Consider the following 22,075-nt stretch of genomic DNA (forward strand, 5'->3'; position numbering starts at 1 on the left):
GGGGGCTCATAGTTTCAGAGTGTTAGTCCAAAAACAACCAGCCCTAGGTGAGGCTGAACATCATGGTAAAAGGGTGTGATGGAGGAAAGTGGCTCAGGAAGGAGAGAAAGAGACAGACAGACAGACAGACAGACATAATACTGCCATACTTACTGAGTGACTACACTATGCATACATAGGAAAGATTTAATAAGGGTTGTAGTAATAAGGGTTGTATTCATCTTAAAAATCCCAATAATGTGCTAGATGTTCAAAGATAGAAAAAGAACAAGAAAATAAGTACAAAGAAAATACAAGAAAAGATATATACCCCAAAGGAATGCCTGTAATTACCCACCTCTTCCAGCTATACCTTGCCTTCAGTTACCACTCAGTTAATTCCTATCAGGGCATTCATTCACTGATTAGGTTAAGGCTTTCATAACCCTATCATTTCACCTTCTAAACCTTCCTTTTTGTTTTGTTTTACCAGGAGGCACATACCCAGTTCTTTTTGTTTTTTATTTTGAGACAGGTTCTTGCTAAATTGCTGATGTTGACCTCAATCATGCTATCCTTCTGCCTCAGGCATGTGTTACCCATCACAGCACCTTAAGCTTTTCTTGCATTGTCTCACTTAGGAGCTTTTGGGGGATACTTCACATCCATACAATAACAAACATAGAAGATATATGGTACAATTTGTAGCCATTAGAAGTACAAACAATCTAAAGGTCCAACATTAAAGTAACTATAATACATCCTCTACTAGTGTAATAATTTCATAGATATCTCCCGTTGCTATTATGGTGAGCTCAGTGATCTGCTTAAAGGCCTGTGATGCTAATCTTTGTATGAGCAGTTGTCTCAGTGTAAATAGCAAATGGAAGTACAATGTGATCTCATGATTCTTGTGTTTTTCACCACATGTCCTGCACATAGCATACAAAATATGTTGTTTATCACCGAGGTTTCCAGTCAACAGTAGGGCATTAATAAAGTTTGTGGGGAGTTAGAAGTACTATGCAGGCATGGGGATGGGGATATGGCACTGAGAGCTTGTCTAGCAGGTGCAAGACCCCAAGTTCAGTTCCCCAGCACTGAAAAAATATCAAGTTACATGCAGACTGGGGTAGTAGGGAGCTAGCATTCTTAAATTCTCTACTTTAAGGGTCAATTTTAAATGGTTGTGTCTTTCTTAAGCCCATATTTTTTTCTGCTGTGTTTAATAGTTTCAATTACACATAATTGTTATTAAAGCTACTATTTGTCTGTTGTTGTGGGACTTGTTTTGAATGTAGTCTAATTATATTTTGAGTGAACATTAGGACCTTAAATGCATACATAGGAAAGTAACAAGGGTTGTAGTAATAAGGGTTGTATTCATCTTAAAAATCCCAATTATGTGCTAGATGTCCAAAGATAGAAAAAGAACAACAAAATAAATACAGAGAAAATACAGGAAAAGAAATTTAAAACATCAGAATTTAATAAAACAAAACATAATGGAAAAGTTCAAGAAGCCAGAAGGTGTGGTGGTTGTTTTGTTATGACAAAGTTTGATCTACTGGTGAGGTTGATCAAGAAAGAGAGAAAGAAGAAAGGCCCAAATAACCAGTATCTAGAATGAAAAAGAATGTCACTATGAATCCTCTACATTAAAAAAAAATGTATTATAGACGATTTAAAATTGTAGATTAAATGAATAAATTCTTAGAAATATACTGTTTCTTAAAACTGATGTAAGAAATAGAAAACCTGTATAGTGCTGTAATGATAAAGAGATGAAACCCATAATTCAGAATTTATCAGTGAAGAAAAGTCCAGATGGATTTAAAATTTCAACAATTTTTTTTTAAAAAATTTCTTGGATCTTTTTAGTTACACATAACAGTAGAATCCATATTTGATAAAATTGTACATGTATAGAACATATCTTATTCTAATTAGGGGGCCAGACTTGTGAATGTACATGTATGGTGGGGTTTGCTGGGATATATTCACATAGGAAAGTGAAAGTCTTTCTACTATTTTTCCTGTTCCTAGGAAATGAAGAAGCCCTTCCTTTCATTCCCTTTTGCCTGATCCTCTGGACCACTCCACCCCCACTGCTTATTGTGGTTAGTTTCCACACATCAGAGAAAACATTCACCCTTTGGGTTTTTGGGGGGATTGGCTATTTCATTTAGAATGATAGTCTCTAGATTCATCCATTTACCAGCAAATGTCAAAAGAATATAGAGAGCAAGCCTGTTGTACAGAATGAGACACATGATAATTTCATTTTAAAAATGATTTATGGGGTGAGATATGCTTTGTAAGTCGTTTATTAAAGCTAATGTATGTAAAGTGGCTTAACCTCAATTATTTATGAAATTCATTCATTTTTATAACAGAGCTAAGTTTTTAAAAAATATCGTTAGTCTTCACACGTAACGCTAGAAATAGCACAACTTTCATCCTTAAAGTTTAATTGTAATACTGTTAACATTCCAGTAGCTTTTATTGAAATTTTAATTCCCAGGACTTCAGAAACAAATTTTTTTAAAAATTCAAAGGGCCCGGGGTGGGGGGGGCAGTATCCAAAGGGGGCAGTAAAACCCCAGATTTGCACGTGCGCGCTCTCTCTCTCTCTCTCTCTCTCTCTCTCTCTCTCTCTCTCTCACACACACACACACACACACACACACACTTTTTGTGTGTGTGTGTATGTGAGTGTGTGTGTGGTGCTGGGGCTTGAACTCATGGCCTTGTTCATGCGAGGCAAATACTCTACCAACTGAGCTACATCCCCAGACCACACACACCTGTCTTTGATGTAATTGTAGTTATATTACTTTTATATCCTCTGAGCAAAAAAAGTTATGATTTTGGTTTATTTCATTTTATTGCTTTTCCCAGTAGACAATCAAGGTTTTGGAGAGCTCTGACTATGCTATTGCTGGGCTTTCATCCTTTCTGTTTAAATAATGCAGGTACTTTGATGGAAACCTGGAGAAGCTCTTTGCTGAGTGTCATGTAATTAATCCAAGTAAAAAGTCTCGAACACGCCAGATGAATACAAGGTCATCAGCACAGGATATGCCTTGTCAGATCTGCTACTTGAACTACCCTAACTCGGTGAGTATCTGGTAGTTTAAGGCTAGCACTCTATATTTCAGAGAGTAAATCACTTTCATTATTTAAACAAAGGGAAATCTGGGGGGTTTGGAGAAGTAACATATAACCAGTAACCTCTCAGTATATTAAGGATAATGATAGGAAAAGAAATAATAAGAGCTTGGTTCCATTTACCCTCAACACCTTTGTTTTTAAAAGCACCAACTTGTCTAAGTTGATGCTACATACTTAAATCTTTGTAGAGTTAACTTTATCACCATGGGGAGAATTGTGTGCTATACAATGAGTTAACTTATTTTTTATCTAAATTAAAATAGATTTAAAAATCTTTAGTTGCTTTTGAAATATCCAGAACCCATATAAAATGTCTATAATACTGTTGCTGGGGAACTTTCAGAATTTTTCCTAAGAAAAGATTTTCACTTAAATCCATTCAGGTGGAAAAATAAAAGTATGGCAAGGGGGACTGAATAAGAACAGAGAACAAAACTAAACAATAGATGTTTCTCCTAAGAATTTGTCTTAAAATTTTATTGCATTAACATGGTTTACTTGGTGTGATATGTGTATTTGGAATTGTAATACATTCTGCTGTCATATATAACAAATTAAAGTTTAAAAATGCAAAGAAATAAACTGTTAAAGAATGCTCATCATTCTTTTATCACATCATCATGAATACTGATGATGTGATAAAAGAAAAAAAATGGGTTACTTGGTGTGTTCAGTAAGAAATTTTAGTCTTAAGTAATCTTCCTTATGAAGGCATTACTTTATTAGTAACAATAGGAAAGTTTTATTTATAACATAAATAAGTGTTTAGTTACCTGGAATTCAGCTTTTAAGACCTTTCAATATGTCTTAAGATATTACTTAATGGTATTATAATTGTAACTATCTTGTTGATATTTGTGCATTAATAGGTAAACAGCTGTTTTCTAATAATTATTTTATACAAGGTATTTTGCACTGCCATTTTAACATTGAAGGATTTTTCAATGTTAATCTTAGAATTGTATATGTATCTCTAAAGAAATCTACTGGAATGGCGCTAATTTGGTCAAATATATAACTGACTACAAAAGTTTTTAAAAACTTAGAGAAATAGAATGATGAGTGAAGTTATAATAATGTAGAAAGTAAAGGGCTGAAGTTAGTTTCTGAATTCTCAACTTCTGATCATAGTTCTAATGCTTCAAATATTTGGCTTTGGGGTGGATAGCAAGTAGATTATTAATGTCTTTGGTTCTCAGTTCTTTTTTCAGTTCTTATCTGTCAGATCAGTTGACTTAGATGTTCTTTGAAATCTCTTCTTGCCTGAGAATTGTTATTTCCCTCTACTTAAATTACAATCCTAACTTGAGTATTTATAAAACAGTCAAGTGTTGATATTAAAATAATTATTAAATTCATATTTGAACAGTGTTATTATCTTTAACATGTTATCTGCTCCAGTTGGTATTTATATAGTGCCTACAGTTTGTAAGTTTCTGTGAGGTAGGACTAAGATCTGAATAATGTGTCCCAGGTTAGTTTTCCTTAGTCCTTGGACATTTTTCCTTCTGATTTATTATAGCTAGTTTGTCCTTCATTTAAATCTTAATTCTAATTTGAATACCGGCACTAGTTGCTTACAAATATCCACTGCAATTTTCTCGGTGTCCTTGATATTATCCAACAAACAAGAACTGAGGTTCTTATACACTTCTGCTTTGTACCTGTAACTGATGGAAAACTTTACTATTCATTCATCATGCCAGGTGCTATTCTAAAATTTTGAAATATACTGGGGAATAAATATATAATCCCTGTTTTCAAATAATTTATAGGTTACCTGGGCAGATAAGTACTATTACATTCAGAAAGAATGGTAAGTGCTTTAGCAGGACAAACACATGATATGATACTATTGGGAACATGGTAGATGGAAACCAAATTTAGGGTTTGTTTAGGATATTGTTTTTGGTGCTAGGAATTGAACCCCAGGGATTTGCACATGCTAGCCTTATTCAGTTTTTGATCAGGTAGTACTTTCTACAGAAATTGACATATAAACTAACCTAAAAAGGCAAGGTAGTTAAGTGAAGCAGGAAAATTAGCAGTGCAGAAACAAAGGAAGAGAAATTTTTTTCAACAATGAAGAAATGCTAAAAGCTTCAGACAAAAGAAAAGTGGATTTGAAGTTTATTAGGAGTTTACGGGTGACCCCCGGAAAGTTATTTTAAGTAGTGTGGGTAGGATGGGAAGTCACTGCAGCTGAAGAGTCATTAACTTTAAGGTGCAGAAGATAGTAAAAGCAATAAAGGTAGATAGTTTTTTTTTTTTTCTTTTCTTTTTTAAAGGAGAGTTAGAGAGAATTTTTCAATATTTTCTAGTTTTCGGCAGGCACAACATCTTTGTTTGTATGTGGTGCTGAGGATCGAACCCAGGCTACACACATGCCAGGCGAGCGCGCTACCGCTGCAGCCACATCCCCAGCCCAAGTTTTTCTTTTAAAAAAAAAAAAAAAAAATTGAGTAAGTGGCAGGAGAAGATAGCAAAAGCAGCAAACTCTTTGGGTTGGTAATTAATTTAAAGAGTTATAGAAACTATGCAGTTATGAAAAATATAACCATGACAAAACTAGGACTTCTTTTCTCCTAATGTTTAGACTAATACAGAAGGATATTTATAACCTCTTCAGTTTTGAAAGTAAATATCACCTGAAATTCTTCGTGAAGCTTTACCACTTTATTACTTGTATGAGTATTATAGAACTCCCATGTTTCACTTCTACTGCTCTCTGATTTTCTTTTATTTACATGTATCTTCAATACCTTCCTTTATCCTTATAGAAAGCAGTTTTAGCATTATGCAGTGCCACATGAGAACAGAGGTTGAGAGCCAGAGCTGAAGGGGCCCCAGCAAACTTCCAGCTGCCACAGAGCTGATGATTGGCTCCTCTGTGGTGATGCTCATTGGGCTGTTTCCCCGCCTTTTCAGACCATGGAGCTGCTCATGGGGGAACTTTTTGGCTCCGCCCATGCAACCCAGCCAATTGGCCTCAAGAGCAGGAGGAGTGGGGGAGGTTGAGAGGCTTGTGGGAAGCCGGTGGTGGCAGTTGGGCTCTGAAGGTTTTTCCTGAGGAGCTGTTTTGTTTGGCGTGTGTGGTTCTAAAAATAAAGTTCATTTCTTTTGACAAGTGGCTTCTGAATTGTACCCAGCCAGACTGTGGCACTTGGTGGCCCGTAGGGGGGACGAACCCACGACCTTGGCATGTGTGGTTCTAAAAATAAAGTTAGTTTCTTTTGACAAGTGGCTCCTGAATTGTGCCCAGCCAGACTGCGCCAAACTGGTTTTTAAAAATAAATGCTTTTTGTATCTTTGTACTTTGGGATTAATGTCCTAGGTGGTTTCCACTTGGAATTTCCCAAGTCTTTGGAGCACTGTGTAAATCCTCTTCATTCCCCCTTGTAGCAAATTCAGAAGTCTCCTAACCTCAACAACAATTGCTTTATAATAATGTTTTGAATCAAAGTAGGTTAAGATGTGATTGTACTAACCCAGCATTCCGGGGCTGAAATATCTCACTTTAATGAAGTAAATAATGTTTTATTTTCTAATAATAAAATAGGTCAAATAGGTAAAATCAGATTTGAAGAGTGTGAGGGGCGGTTCACCCCTTTCATTCCTAACCTTCAATCCTCCCCTGTGTAATCTTGGCACTCTTGGGAATACTGCTTGAAAACATCGGATCCAGGTTCAACTTTATCTTCCTTTTAACCCATTGTATTATGATCATGATAGAGCTGATACTGAGATTATTTGCTCCATTTGTGTAAACAAAATGACTTCAGATTTAGAGATTATATGAACAATTTCTGATAGAAGAAAAATGAGTTACTGTTCATACTGCTGTTTAACATTAGTTGTTACATATAAAGTGGTGGAGATAAGCAAAACCTTTTCATGTGTAATGTTGTTTTAGAGGCTTTAAAAAAAACATAAATTACTACTATAGCTTTTTCATAGATAGAGTCAGTAATCTAGTCCCAATTTAAGGGGAATCCCAGGGAGCTAAGAGGAGGTAAGCATGAGGTAGTAAGGGAGCAAACATAAACATGTTTAAGGAGAAGGGAAAGGAAAATAACAACAGAAGATACATAGATGGAGGATAATGCAGGTATTTCTTGCACATTATATTTAGGTTAGGTGTTTATTTATCTTGAAATATGCATGTGTGTGATTTTTGTAATTTATCTTGTTTAATCTTGTGGTCTATCTAATTAGAAAAGTCACTGAAAAGAAACCTTTAAAGAATATAAGACTTTCTTTACTGTCGTCTCTCATAGTAGGACCTAAACTAGAACTCACCAAGGTTTGGGATTTCTCCAGCGATCACTGGTTAATTGTGACTATTAATCTCTTAGCTTTAAGAATTTTTATTTGAAAAAAGAATAAAGCACATGGCCATGTGTATGTTTCTGCGTAAAATATTTTGAAGTTGTTGAAATATTTTATATATATATCCCTTACAGAATGCCCCTTTTTATAGCTATGAAAAATAAAGATTTCTCCCTTAGTGATCTAATAACAATTTCATACCAAATCTCCTTCACTAATGAAGAGTAATGAGATTATACTCTTTTAAACTTGACATGTATTTTACATGCCATTCTGTCTGTAAAACCAGTCTCTTAGGAGTCTGGTGTATTTCCTTCCATGACCACTTCTGTGTGTTTAAAAAATGTAATTGATATACTATATATAGAATGTTCTTTTCTTCGTTGCCCGACCCCCCTTACTACTGGTCCTAGAATTGAGTCTGGGGCACTCTACCACTGAGTTGTATCTCCAGCCCTTCTTATTTTTATTTTTTTACCTTCGTAAAAAAATTTACTTATTTTTATGTGGTGCTCAGGATCAAACCCAGTGCCTCACATGTGCTAGGCAACTGCTCTACCACTGAGCTACACTGAGCTTTTTTTATTTTGAGTCAGAGTCTTGCCAAGTTGCTGCAGCTGGCCTTGAGCTTATGGTCCTCCTGCCTCTGCCTCCTGGGTAGCTGGAATTGCAGGCATGCACCACTGCGCCCAACTACATATGTAGAATTTTCTATCCTGTTTGCATCTAATATCATGAACTATATCAAGTATTATATTTCAAATAATATTTAAATAGATAATGTTGCAATAAAAAATACTTTCTGTAAGAGAGAGAGAGACAAAGAGAGAAAGAAATAGGCTCAGAATAAATTTGACAAGAAATGTGAAACATCTGATGAAGAAATTTTTTAGTACCAAGAGACAAAAAGTTGACTTGAGTGTTTGACTTGAGTGTTTGTTTGAAAAATATTGAAAAAGAATAGGTTGGTAGGGGAAAGCAGGAAGAGGACTAATCCTACCAGATGCAAAGAATTGACAAAGCAGTGGAACAAAATAAAGTCAAATATGCATGAAAATATAGTGTATTATGGAGAAGGTATGGCAATAGGTAAGATTATTCAGTAAATGGTTTTAGAACAACTTAGTAGCCTTCTGGGAGAGAAACTTAAATTCCTTCCTAGCCTCTTATGTCGGAGTTAATTTAGGAACCATAAATTTAAACATTGATGCATTTCACTTATATATAAGTAAAGTGCTTCTGCATGGCAACACAATATGAAGAAGCAGAATTGAAACTGAGAGAAAATGTTTTCCATATTTATTAGTGTCCAGTTTCCTATGTAAGTACAAAGTCCCCCTAAATTGATTAGTGTAATAGTGTAAAATAAGCAAAATATGTGAAGAGAGTACCCAGAAAAAGAAATACACAGCCTTAAATCTTTTCTTTTTCAAATGTTTAATTGAAAATCAAAATTAATGAAATTAGTTCATTTTTTTATATGTTAGTTTGGTAAAGATCAAGAAATTGGATGATATACTATGTTGGCATAAGTGTGAGAAACTGCATAGTATAAATTACTACAGCCTTGTTTCAGGAAAGCCTTGGAATATCTTATCAAATTTTGAATATATACCTATTATAGTATCACTTTTACACATTTGTCTGAAGATGTAGTCACATGATCACAAAGATGTATATACACTATACATTAATTAACTGTTCATTAATCATGGACTGTTTGAATAAATGGGGGCACTTTCTTCAGACTTTAAAAAGAGGTAAAGCATCTGGGCATGGTGGCCCACGCCCGTAATTCAGTGGCTCAGGAGGCTTAGGCAGAAAGATCATGAGTTCAAAGCCAGCCTCAGCAACAGTGAGGTGCTAAGACCATGTCTCTAAATAAAATACAAAAAGGGGTGAGGTTGTGGTTCAGTTGTTGAGTGCCCTAAGCTCAATCCCCAGTACCACCTCCCACACACAAAAAAAGAGGTAAACCAATGTGAAACCACATAAGAAATCTGTTAAATTAATAAACAATAAACATCATAGAAGAGATTATTACCTTCTTCCACTGTGTGTATTTGAACATTAGAAATCTCTGGAAGAATATGTAAGAAATGGAACTAATTGATTCTAGGTATAGGATACAGGACAGAGATGGGGATGAAGGAGAATCATTTTTTATCACAAACTTACACTATAAAACAATATTACTACTACTACTACTACTTCTATTATTAACAATAATATTCTTATTCACAATATGTTATTATTATTATTATTATTAATATTTTTGTCTTGTTATGTTGCACAGGCTGAATTGTACTATCTAAGGGTGGTATACTTATTCTCATACTTATTGCCAAGACCTAATAGGGCAGTAGAACCCTTAACACTTGATTCCTCCTGCCTTAGTTCACATGTAGCTGGGACTACAGGTGTAATCCACCATGCCTCACTCATTAAAAATTTTTTGGCCGTGAACCTATATTCGAATTTAGTAGTAAATATTTTTTTAAATATAATTCTTTATATTTAAAATAGTTTAATGACCCACTACAGATCACAAAATACTTCATTGAACTGTCTAAAGTTATTAACATTTCAAATCATGTCAATAATTTTAGAACAAAATGTTATTCGTAGTAATTTGGAATAGATCTTTTGATTTACCATGAGGTTTTTATTTTCTAGATTAGCTACATCCCATGCAGTAATGGAGTTCTGTCCATTGACACTTTTAAAATGACATGTTTCTTGAGCTGTATAATTCAGTACTATCCAGTTCACCCATTTAAAGTGGTTTTTATTGTTTTGAGAGTTCTGCAACAGGGCTGGGGATGTGGCTCAAGCGGTAGGGCGCTCGCCAGTGCGGCCCGGGTTCAATCCTCAGCACCACATACAAACAAAGATGTTGTGTCTGCCGAGAACTAAAAAATAAATATTAAAAAATTCTCTCTCTCTCTCTTTCTCCCTCCCCCACTCTCTCTCTCCCACTCTCTCTTTAAAAAAAAAAATTAGAGTTGTGCAACCATTGCGGTTAATTTTAGATCATTTTTAACCCCAAAGAAATTCTATACCCTTTTGTATTCATTCCCTGATTCAGGCAACTGCTCACCTGCTTCCTTTAAGGATTTGTTTATTCTGGATCTTTTACATAAATGAAATCAAACAATATATGGTCTTTCATTTAGCATGTTTTCAAGGTTCATCCCTGTCTTAGCATGTATCAGTACTTCATTCCTTTTTGTGGCAAAATAATATTTCATTATATGGATTGTCTACATTTTGTTAAAATCATCCATCATTTGATGGATTTCTGGGTTATTTATACTTTTTGGCTATTTTAACGATGTTGCCATGAATTCTTGTGTACAAGTTAATGTATGGATGTGTGTTTTCATTTCTTTGGGCTTTATATACCTAGGATTAGAATTGCTGGGTCATATGATATCTCTTTGTGTAATATTTTGAGGTACTGCATGATTATTCCCTAAAATTGCTACTCCATTTTACATTCCTATTGACAGGGCATGAGTGTTCCAGTTTTTCCATATACTTACCTAAAACTCTTGTTATTTTCTGTCTTTTTTTATTATGGCTGTCCTAGTGAGTGTAAGGTGGTGTCTCATGATTTGGCTTATATTTCCATAATGCTTATTAATATATGGTATAATCTTACATTTAATACAAACTTATTATTGCCTGCTTTTCTTAAAATTTTGTAAATATATACCATACATGTGTTTCTTAGGTGTTTTATATTCTGTGTATTTGCATATCTAGGTTTCATCACCTAGAATTTCATTTTAGGAGACTGTCTATTCTTGTTATATTGGAGATTTTTAGTCACTGGGAGAAATGTGACCTAAAAGAGCACTGAGTCACTAGGTGTAGAAAATTTTTTGAAAATGTCTTTGTTTAAAAGTTCATGTTTTATTTTTGTTGCAGTATTTCACTGGCCTTGAATGTGGACATAAGTTTTGTATGCAGTGCTGGAGTGAATATTTAACTACCAAAATAATGGAGGAAGGCATGGGACAGGTAAAGATCCCAAAATGATTTTTAGTTTTTATTGAATTTCCTGTAGTGTTTAGTTTAGACCCTTGTATAAATATCAACTAGTGAAACTTTTTGGATTGTGAATTGCATGAGCAAAATTTTTCTATATTAAAACAACTTAAAATAGGTTCTTTTTCATTTTACAATGGGACATTTTAGTTAAAGACCCAAATTAGGCAAAGTTTTTCCAGCAGGCATCAACGTTGGTAATATAACAAACAGAACTTTTACACAGTTTTGTCATATTTTACTTTAACCTTTTAATATTTTGTTGCAGAACCACTTGGGTCAGCAATTCCATTACTTCATAGTGATAAACACATACGCACACTTATTTCATTTAAATAGAAAGGGAAGGATTGAAATCCTGTAAACATTGAAGTGTCCCCAGACCTAGCAAAGTGCCTGGCAGTGGTAAGCATTCAATAAATATTTGTTGAATGAAGACATAGTTTAAATTTCAATCTTTTTCAGACTATTTCGTGTCCTGCTCATGGTTGTGATATCTTAGTGGATGACAACACAGTTATGTAAGTATTTTGGGTAGATTTTGCATGTTGAATATTGGTTAGTTGGTTAAACCAGATTCACTTCCAACACCACAAAGAAGGTGAACTTTAAAGGTCCAAAGAGAAATTCCATTCTATATATTCCTTTGTGTTATTAAAACACTTTTTTAGCTTGGTTAAACATCCAATCTCTTTTCGTAAATATTGGAATTGAAGATTAGGATATGTCAATTTGTCAGTTGGGGTCCTCTGTGAAAGAGATGCTAAGAAGAGTTAAAAATGAAAGAGTTAGGGGCTGGGGATGTAGCTCAGTGGTAGAGCTCTTGCCTAACATGTGTGAGGCCCTGTGTTTGTCCCCAGCACCACACACATTATCCCTACACAACCCCACTTCACCCCGCCCCCCCAAAAAAAGAAAAAGCCTCATTGGAATAACATCTGTGCTGTAATAGGGGGGAAAAGAGGAACAGATAACTCTCCAGGCATATACGATGTCTGAGGAAGGGAGGAAGAAAGATATTTTCAATAGGAAGAGATTCTGAATATAGTGTGGCTGTGAGAGTCTGTGGCAACCCAGCAGGGGGTGGGGAGTGGGGAGTGGGTGGGGGTGAGGAAGACAGACAGGACACCACTATGATGACTCTAGTACTTAGAATTTCCCATAGAGTAATGCCTCAGTAAGAAGTAAGAGCTCAGGTACCTTTGTGTTCATTCATTGGCTGGGACTACCCAGGATGGAACACTGCTACTGATCACAAAGGTTCTGCAGCTGAAGGCTGTCAGCTAATACCTTCCCTAGTGAAAGATTCTCTTTTCAAGGGAGTAAGAAACTTGGAGAAAGAGCCATAATGAGTTTCGGGGCCTCCCAGCTTGCTTAATTCCTTATTCAGTGCTGTTTTTATAACCTCAAGTTAACCTGCTTGACTTATTCCACAATGAGGGATTGAGGACTTTAATGATCTACAAATGAATAGTATAATTAATCCTGGATTATTATCTATACAGAAAGGTATATTGTAATAAAAGTAAAAGCAGCCATTTGCTTTAATAAATGAATTTCTTAGCCTAATAAAGACGTATATTGACTAGACCAGCACAGTTTATAAAGCTCACTGATTGTACTTTGGTTTATTTGAAACATTTACTGGTATTACCATCTCTGTGTTAATCCTTGTTCTTTTAGTAATCTTATTTTCATTACCGTTTTAGGCTAGCAAAAATAAATCATGTATTATCATTCTTCCTGTTGACTTTGTCTTGTCTCCCCTTATGCTGTCTGATCTTTGTATCCTTTCATCAATTCATCATTTTTCATTGTACATTTCACCAGTATAGGTCAGTGTATCCTTTTATCCATACCTCAAACATTTAGGGGAGCATACTTGCTGGCACATAATGTATAGGGAACAACAACGAAAAACTGTAATGTAAAGAGTTTTAAGCAAAAGACATAAAAGTATACATGTACAGATATCTATATAGATACAGATAGAAACGTTTAAAAAATTATTCTCTCTGAAGCGTTTAGGGGAGACTTACTTGATTTAATTAGTAGCATAAAAAGGGTAAATATTAGGATTGAGGGAGCAGAGGTAGTATTGATGATTAAAGAATGTCAATATTTTTTAAATAGACTAGGAACTTCTCTATTTAGAGTTTTTCTGTGAGAAGGGCACAGAGTGAGAGGTTATTAAAAATGAGGATACTTTGTAATGAGGTTTTGTTTGTTTGTTTTTGTTTTTGTTCCAGAGATAGTTGTAAAGGCTGATAAGAATTGCATTTTAGAAATACAGTTTTGGGTGTGGTGGCATACACCTGAAATCTCAGCCACTAGGAAGCTTTGGCAGGAGGATGGCAAGTTCAAGGCCAGTCTGGGCAACTTAGATCCTGCCTCAAAATAAAAAGGACTGGGCATGTGTCACTCACTGGAAGCACCCTTGGGCTTAATCTCTATTATCATGAAAACATCTTTTGTGTAGTGGAGGATACTTTAAAGTGGATAAGCATTTGGGCAATGAGACTTGGTTAGAGGGTAATTACAGAATAGGTTAAATGTGATAGAGTGAGAGATGGGATTTTAGAGAGGAGCCAATAGAAAGAACAGAATTTAAAGACAGATTGGTTATGGGGTATGAAAAAACTCTAGTATGAATTTTCACTTTTTAAATTTGATTCATTAGATAGAACCTAGTACCCTTCAGGTTTGGAATTCAGTAAACAAATAAGTAAACAGTTGAAATAATGAGGGGGCCATTACTCTTGGGAAAAATGTAGAATGAAAAAAGATAGACTGAAGTCTTAGAGTGTTAAATTTTAAGTGATAAGGAGGGAGAGGGAGGGGATCAGTGAAAGACACTCAGGTTATTCATTTAGACAGTAATAGAGGAACCAATGGAGTAGAGACTGTCAGCAAAAGAAGTCAGTAATGATGTTACTTTCTATAGAGGTATGATCAAGAACACTATTGAAAAGAGATCATTGGATTTCCCTCTTAGCAAAGCAACTTTATGAGAAGGTTGATGGTAGAAAGCAGATTGCAGTGATTTCAGGCATGAATGAAAAGTAGAGAAAAGTATGGCTGTTTTTGGAGAGGAAACTTATACCCAGTGGATTGCATTTTCATTTATATCATCTAGATAATTAGAAGACTTTTGTAAACCAAAGAAATTGATTAGAGCCCATAAATGTATTATCACCATTTGTGTTTAAAAACTTGTACAGTTTACTTAGGTATTCTTAGGACATTCTCCTGATAGAGTGATTAAGCAAATCACAAATTGTTTGTTTTATCAGATTTTACACAGTGAACCCATAAGTTTCCTGAAGGTACTTTAGGAGCTCTGATGGGAGGACTCCTTCCTCTGTGTTCATCTGGAGGAGCTTTTGTATCTTTCTTCTTATAATGGATTTCTGGATAAGATACTAACTGGGAGAAGACTAGTGGGGATGTAGACAAAATATATCAAACACATAAAACAAGTATGACTAAATTTTCTTGGTATAATGTGGCTCTTAGAAATCATTAGAAAGAATGGGCACCATGGTGTGTGTGTATGTAATCCCATCAACTTGAGAGTCTGAGATAGGAGATTCAAAAGTTAAGGCTACCTGGACAGTTTAGCATAACTGTGTTTCAAGAATAAAAGAAAAAGAGAAAGAAAAAAACGGGGAGGGTTAGGGAATGAGTTCAATGGTATGGTGCCCCTGAGTTCATTCCCTGTACCACAAAAAAGTGAGGGTTGCTGGAGACATATCTCAGTGGTAGAGTGCTTCTGGGTTCAGTCCCTAGTACCATATAAGTAGGTAGGTAGGAAGGATGGTTGGCTGGGTAGATGGATGGATAGATAGACAGACAGATGGTAGGAGGGTCTTTTCATTTGTGAAAGACATAAGCAGTTCACAATGAAAGAAATTTAAATTGTCTTAAACAATAACTATCCTGCTTAAATAAATGTAAGTCAGGCATAGTGGAAAACACCTGTAATCCCAAAGACTAAGGAGGCAGAGACTGGAGGATCCTGAGTTTAAGGTTAGGCTAGGCAACTTGGTGAGATCTCATCTCCAAAAAGGAAAAAAAAAAAAAGGTAGATGGGTAGGAACATAACCAAGTAATAGTATGCTCCTGAGTTTAATCACCACCTACAAACACACACACACCTGAGATGCTCTAAATTTAAAAGATCCTTTCCTCTTTCTTTCTTTCTTTCTTTCTTTCTTTTTTTTTAGCATTTCAAGTTAGTTAAGAATTAAAGAATTTGATGTCAAATATGATAATATAGTAGAGAGTATACTCTCTTGTAGCCTTTTTTAAACTGTTCTAATTTTTAAAATTTTGTTAGTTACATATGACAGTACAATGACCTTGACATATCATACATTTGAATCAGATGGGATATAAGTTCTCTTTTTTTTTTTTTTTTGAGTCTACAGGTTGCAGAATCACATGGTCATGTAGTCACATATATACACACAGCAATAATAATGTCTATTTCATTCTACTATCTTGTAGCCTTTTTAAAATGCCATTTGGCAGTTTCTAAAGATTTATGTGCTCTTTGGACTTTCATCCAATAGTTTTTAGCACTTGGGTATGTCATTCCACTGCTTTTTTTCTTATTGTTTTTGATAAGACAGCCATTCATCATATCTTTTTTTGGTGTGTCCCTGTCCACCACCCCCCACCCCGGCAATTTGGTGCTTTTAAGATTTTCTGTGTCTTTTGGCTTACAGAAGTTTGTGATTTGTTTAGATGTGGTTCTCTTTGTATTTATCCTGTGGGGGCGCTTATTAAGTTTTTTAGGTGAGGAAATTAATGTTTTTCATAAATTTGGGGGCTTTTGCCCATTGTTTCTTAATATATTTATCATTTTCTGTCCTCTCTTTATGGTAATCCTTTCACACATATTGCCATTGACTTTGTCTCACATGTTGTATAGGCTGTGTTCATTTTCATGTCTTTTTTCCTGTTTTTCATGTTGGATAGTTTTTGGTGATATATCTTTGGTGATATATCTTTTGGTGATATATATATTTTTAAGTGTTTTTTAGTGTTTATGTATTTTACCATCTTAAATCTGCTACTGTATAGTTCTAGTCAATTTTCACTTTAATTTATGCTTCCATTCATTCCTTCTTTCTTTTCCCTTCTCTCCCTCTCCCATTCCCCTTTCCTCTGTTACTTCCATCCAATCCAGGGCCTCCAGCATGCTAGGCAAATGCTTTACCACTGAGCTACGTCGCCAGCACTTTGCTATTTTATTTTGAGATAGGGTCTTGCTAGGTTGCCCCGGCTGGCCTCAGGCTTACGGTCTTTCCTTCAACTGCTCAAATAGTTGGGATTACACGCATGTACTACCATCCCCAGCTTATGCTTTTCTTTTCTTTTTTCTTTTTCAGGGCTGGGGATCGAAGTTATTATGCTTTTCACCTGTAGAATTTCCAGTTGGTACTTTTCTATAATTTTTATTTATTGAGATTCTCTATTTGTTTTATTTTATTTGACTTTATTTTTTTGAGACAGGGTACTCATTATGTTGTCCAGGCTGGCCTTGACCTCACGATTCTCCTGCCTCAGCTTCCTGAGTAGGTGTGGGTACAGAAGAATACCATCATTCCTGAACTGAGATTCTCTATTGTTGATTTCATTATCAACATAATTTCTTTTAGTTCTTTGAATATATTTATAATAGTGGCATAGAAGTCTTTGCTAACTCTGACATCTGGGGTCTCCTTACAGACTTGTCTTGACTGCTTTTCTCCCCATGTATGGGTCACTTCTTTCTTTCTTTCTTTCTTTCTTTCTTTCTTTCTTTCTTTCTTTCTTTCTTTCTTTCTTGTCTAGTATATAATTTTTAGATGAAAATGGACATTTCGGCAAGAGAGTTATAAGCTCTATGTTGTTTTCTAGGTTTGTTGATCTATCTTCCTTTACCACACTCTGTGGTATCATTATCTCCTTGCACAGTGCATAGCTGATAGCTCTGATCAGTTTTTAAATTCTTATTTTTTAACTAGGCTTTTTTAAGGGTCACTCCTGTGTCTGTATAACAGAAATTGTACTGAAAACACTTCCAGCCTTAGGAGTAAGGCATTTAAAATTGCAGCCAGTTCTCAAATTTCCCTCGACTTTGACTATTTGATGGATTCTTGTTTCTTTTCTGTACAGTTACATAGTTTCTATAGGTAGTCCTTGGAAATACCAGATTTACATTTCTAAATTAGCCTCTCAGGGATCTCCGTCTATATATTCTACAGGCCTTATCTCGTCCATCCCTTGCACCACCAAACTCACTCTTTCTTGCTTCTCAGTAACAAAGAAAGAAATCATAGATGTTAAAGATTTACAACCTTGATGCTATCCCTGATTTATTTTTATCCTACACCTCCCAGAACCACCCTTACACCAAATTCTTTCAGATCCACATCCCCACATCCATTCCTTCTGCCATTAACCTGATCCGGGCCATACTCTTCTTTTTTTTTTTAGCTGAAAATTTGGTACTAGTTCCCGAGTGTTTCATACCTAGTTTCATCACCTTTGAGTTCTTCACAAATGGCTCTCACTGTCCTACATTGCACACCTGTACATCTCCTGTACATAGTTGGGATTACACGCACGTACTACCATCCCCAGCTTATGCTTTTCTTTTCTTTGTGAGGTGAGGAAATTGGTGCCGTCATTCTATTGATCAGAAAATTATAAACAAATACATTTATAAAAACATAACTATATAAATATTATCTTTTACTTCATCTTTTCTTATATTTTCTGTTCCTGCCATGTAGAATCTAGTTTCTTGAAGATACTGTTTATTTGCATTTAGTTTTGTTCGAATTTTATTTTGTTCTCTTTTGCCTCCTGGCTTTTTCACATACAATACTCTTTCCAAATTACTCTTCATTTCTTTTAACCTACTGATCCTCTTGTTCATACTTTAGCCTCAGTTTAGATTTTAGTTGGTTTGGGCAGATAGTCTATGAGCTTCTAAAATACGCCCCTGCCCCATCTCATTCACAATTCACTTTTTTTTCCCCCTCTGTAATTTCACTTGTATTTCTTTCTTAAGTTATATGTATAAGTTGTATGATCCAAAGTACACAATTTATGTTGATTGAATCCTCTGCATATTTTCATTCAGGATATGTGGTTCTAACCTTGGAAATAATACACTCAAAGTAGTGATTCACTCATTATTTAGTGCTTTTTGAGACTTACCCCCTCCCCTTATTGGTGCTGGGTATTGAACCCCAGGAATCTTGCACTCTAAGATGATGTTCGGGCCACTGGATTATACACTCTTATCTCAACTCTTAATTCTTCATAATGGTAATTGAATGACTTTGCTTTTGTTATTTTGTTTTGTTTTTATTTTTGTATTCGGTACTAGGGAATGAACCCAGAGGCACTTAATCACTGAACCAGCCTTTTTATTGTTTGAGACAGAGTTTTGCTAAGTTGCTAAGGGCCTCTCTAAGTCGCTGAGGCTGGCCTTAAACTTGTGATCTTCCTGCCTCATCCTCCCAAACCTCTGGATTTTAGGTGTGTACCACCACATCCAGCTGAAATTTCTTTTTTTGTGTGCTCCTTAGGTACTGGCATTTAATAGTCATGTATCTTTGAATACATGTATACAGTAACACAATCACTTATTCTCCTTTGCCTTCATAAACATATGACATCATTGAAAGCCTCAGTGATTAATTTGTGCTGTAATATCATACCATCAAGGGTATTGGATTAAGTGGGGCTTCTCTACACAATGGCTTCATAAAGGTAACATTATACTTTGAGAACTTTTTGTCACAAGATTTGTCCTTATACTTTCATGAGATTAGTAAAAATTCTCTGAAGTATATATATCAATTGTGACTAAATAAATGTTTCTGTTTATCTTAGTAGTTAGTTGGTTGTTTTTTGTTGTTTTTCTTTTTTTCTTTTACTTATTTAGGATCTAAGTTTCTATATAGCTCCTCTACTAATCTTAGGGAGGATAAAGGTAAATTTGTTATCTATAAAGTCTTTCAAGATCTTCAAGTAGTGTATTGGTATTTTCATGTACGGGTTTTAGAAATAGATGAAGGCAGAAACTCACTTCTAGAAGAATTAGGCCCATTGCTTTTTTCCACTCTGTGGTGCTAGGGATGGAATCCAGGGCCTAAAACACACTTGGCAAACACTGTACAACTCAACTACATCGCCATCCTTGCCCATTACTTTTTAAAATGCTTTTTCTGGGGCTGGTGGTATAGCTTAGTGGTAAGTGCTCCTGTTTAGCATACACAAAAAAAGGCTTTAAACTGATAGTTTTTTACAAATGGTTCTTAAGATCATGGCATAGAAAATACATAAGTCTATTGGTTAGTTTCTCACTCCTGAAAAACGCAATCAATACTGGTCTTTTTAAAAATAGATTTTTAAAAATTAAATAATATAAACTTAGATGCTATTCATCAGTGTATTTCCTGTTCTATTAATTTTTTAATGTATTTTTTTAGTTGACAATAGACCTTTATTTATTTATGTGTGGTACTGAGAATCAAATCCAGGGCCTCACAGGTGCTAGGCAAGTGCCCTACCACGGAGACACAGCCCAGCCCCTGCTCTGTCAATTTTAAGCAGTACATTTTAACTTCTAACTACGTGAGGTGAGGAAATTGGTGCCGTCATTCTATTAATCAGAAAATTATAAACAAATACATTTATAAAAACATAACTGTATAAATATTAATTGAGAACCAAATAGTTTTGGGGGCCTAAAGAAAAATAAATGGAATCCTTTAAGTCTGTGCTGTTTCAAGCCTCAAGTCAGATGATTATGTTTTACATTCTGTCAGTATCTTAAAAATGACAAATAAGTTTTTGAAGCTACCAGGATCCTTAGTAATTAAGTACAGTCATATAGTTCTTGCCATTAGGAAAGAAACTACATTTCAATATGTGTGTTAATTGCATTTCACATGGAAAACATTGGTCTTATTTAATTATTAGCCCAATTTGCTCCATATTGATTTTCATTTCATTTTTTGTTTTGTTTTTTTGTTAAGTCCTACCACCCAGATCAGGGTATACAACTTTCGCAGTACTCAGTATGTTCATCCTTATGCCCTTTCCTAGTCAGTATTCATCTTACCTTGGCTTTTGTTACCATCAGTTAGTTTTGCCTGTTCTTGAACATCATCGAAATGGAATTGTGTTGCGTATGTTCTTTTGTGAATATTTTTGATGGTTGTGCATGTTGTTAGATACATGTGTTTTGTTTTGTTATTATTATTATTCCTATATAATATTTCAATTTTCTAATAATAGATGCTTGGAGTTTTTTTGACTGATCTGTTTGGTTTTACCTATTGTGAAAAAAACTACAAAGAACATTCCTATGTCTTCTAGCAGATATCCATTGATTTTTTTAGGGTATGTGTTCAGGAGTGAGATTTTTAACTTGAATATATACTGCCACTGTTTTCCAAAGTGGTTGTATACCCACCCTCCTAGCTATAGATAAGTCATCTGTCTCAAAAAATTTTAGCCTTTCTGATGGGTATGTAGGCATATTTACCTGTAGTGGCTTTGAGGATATTTTGCAGGGTGAGGGCGGTACTGGGGATTGAACTTATAGGTGCTCTACCACTGAGCTATATCCCCAATGCTCTCTAAGCTGTGGAGGCTGCCTAGAACTTGTGATCCTCCTGCCTTAGCCTCCTGAATAGCTGGCGTGTATTGCTATTCCTGGCCTAAGTTGTGTTTATTTATTTATGGAGAATCCTTTGATAACATTTGTGTTCCCACAAATAGTTTCCAGGTCTTATAGAAATGTAAAATAAAATAATAGGTTTTGGTGCTCAGTAAAGTTAAATATAGATGGAATAAATTACTGATAAGCATTAGTAATTTTTAACTTTTATGTTGTTGAACTGTAATTAAAAAATGTGCAGAGTGAAGGGAGGCAGGGAAGAGTTGGGGAGGGTTATGAAGTAGATTCTGTGGTGTCTGATAAGTCATTGTATGTTCTTTGGCTTTTATTCTACTTATTTCATTTGGCCATGAAGATATTTTGAGCAGAGGATTGCGTTGACTGCTGGTGTTTGAGACAAAAGAAAAGACTATAAATGGGAACAGAGAGATTAGATGGAAGACTGTTACATAGTCTAGGCAAGATGGTGGTAGTTTGAATCAGAATGGTGGCAGAAGACATGACGATAAATGGTTTGGATTTTGGATATATTTTCAAGTTAGAGTCAAGTTTAAATATGGGGTAGAAACAAAAGAGATGGGATAGGAATGACGATAAGATAATTTTCACCTTTGTGATTAAATAAAATTTAGGTAATATTAAATGTCATTGATTTTTTATAATAAAAATTAACAAAGATTTTTTTATAAAGATGGTAATCACATTGTCATAATTCATAACCCCAAGACCCAATAGTGGGGGAAAATGGAATGTAGTGTAACCATTAAACGTGATTTTGTGAAGCTGGGGCTGTAGTTCAATGGTGGAGTGCTTGCCTAGCTTGTGGGAGCCACTGGGTTTGATCATTAG

The 22,075-nt window shown here is 35.1% G+C and overlaps 1 protein-coding gene across 3 annotated transcripts in view; it reads left to right on the top strand.

Annotated features, from left to right (window-relative positions):
• The window catches only part of Arih1 (ariadne RBR E3 ubiquitin protein ligase 1), a 115,143-nt gene that overhangs the window by 68,943 nt on the left and 24,125 nt on the right, over positions 1–22,075 (top strand). For all 3 annotated transcript variants that reach the window (XM_076851052.2, XM_076851051.2, XM_076851053.1), the window contains 3 exons: positions 2,955–3,099; positions 11,416–11,508; positions 12,001–12,056. In XM_076851052.2, coding sequence (XP_076707167.1) covers positions 2,955–3,099; positions 11,416–11,508; positions 12,001–12,056 — 294 coding nt within the window. The remainder of the gene's footprint in view (positions 1–2,954; positions 3,100–11,415; positions 11,509–12,000; positions 12,057–22,075) is intronic.

Source organism: Callospermophilus lateralis, chromosome 3, assembly GCF_048772815.1.
Source record: "Callospermophilus lateralis isolate mCalLat2 chromosome 3, mCalLat2.hap1, whole genome shotgun sequence".
Taxonomy (NCBI): Eukaryota; Metazoa; Chordata; class Mammalia; order Rodentia; family Sciuridae; genus Callospermophilus; species Callospermophilus lateralis.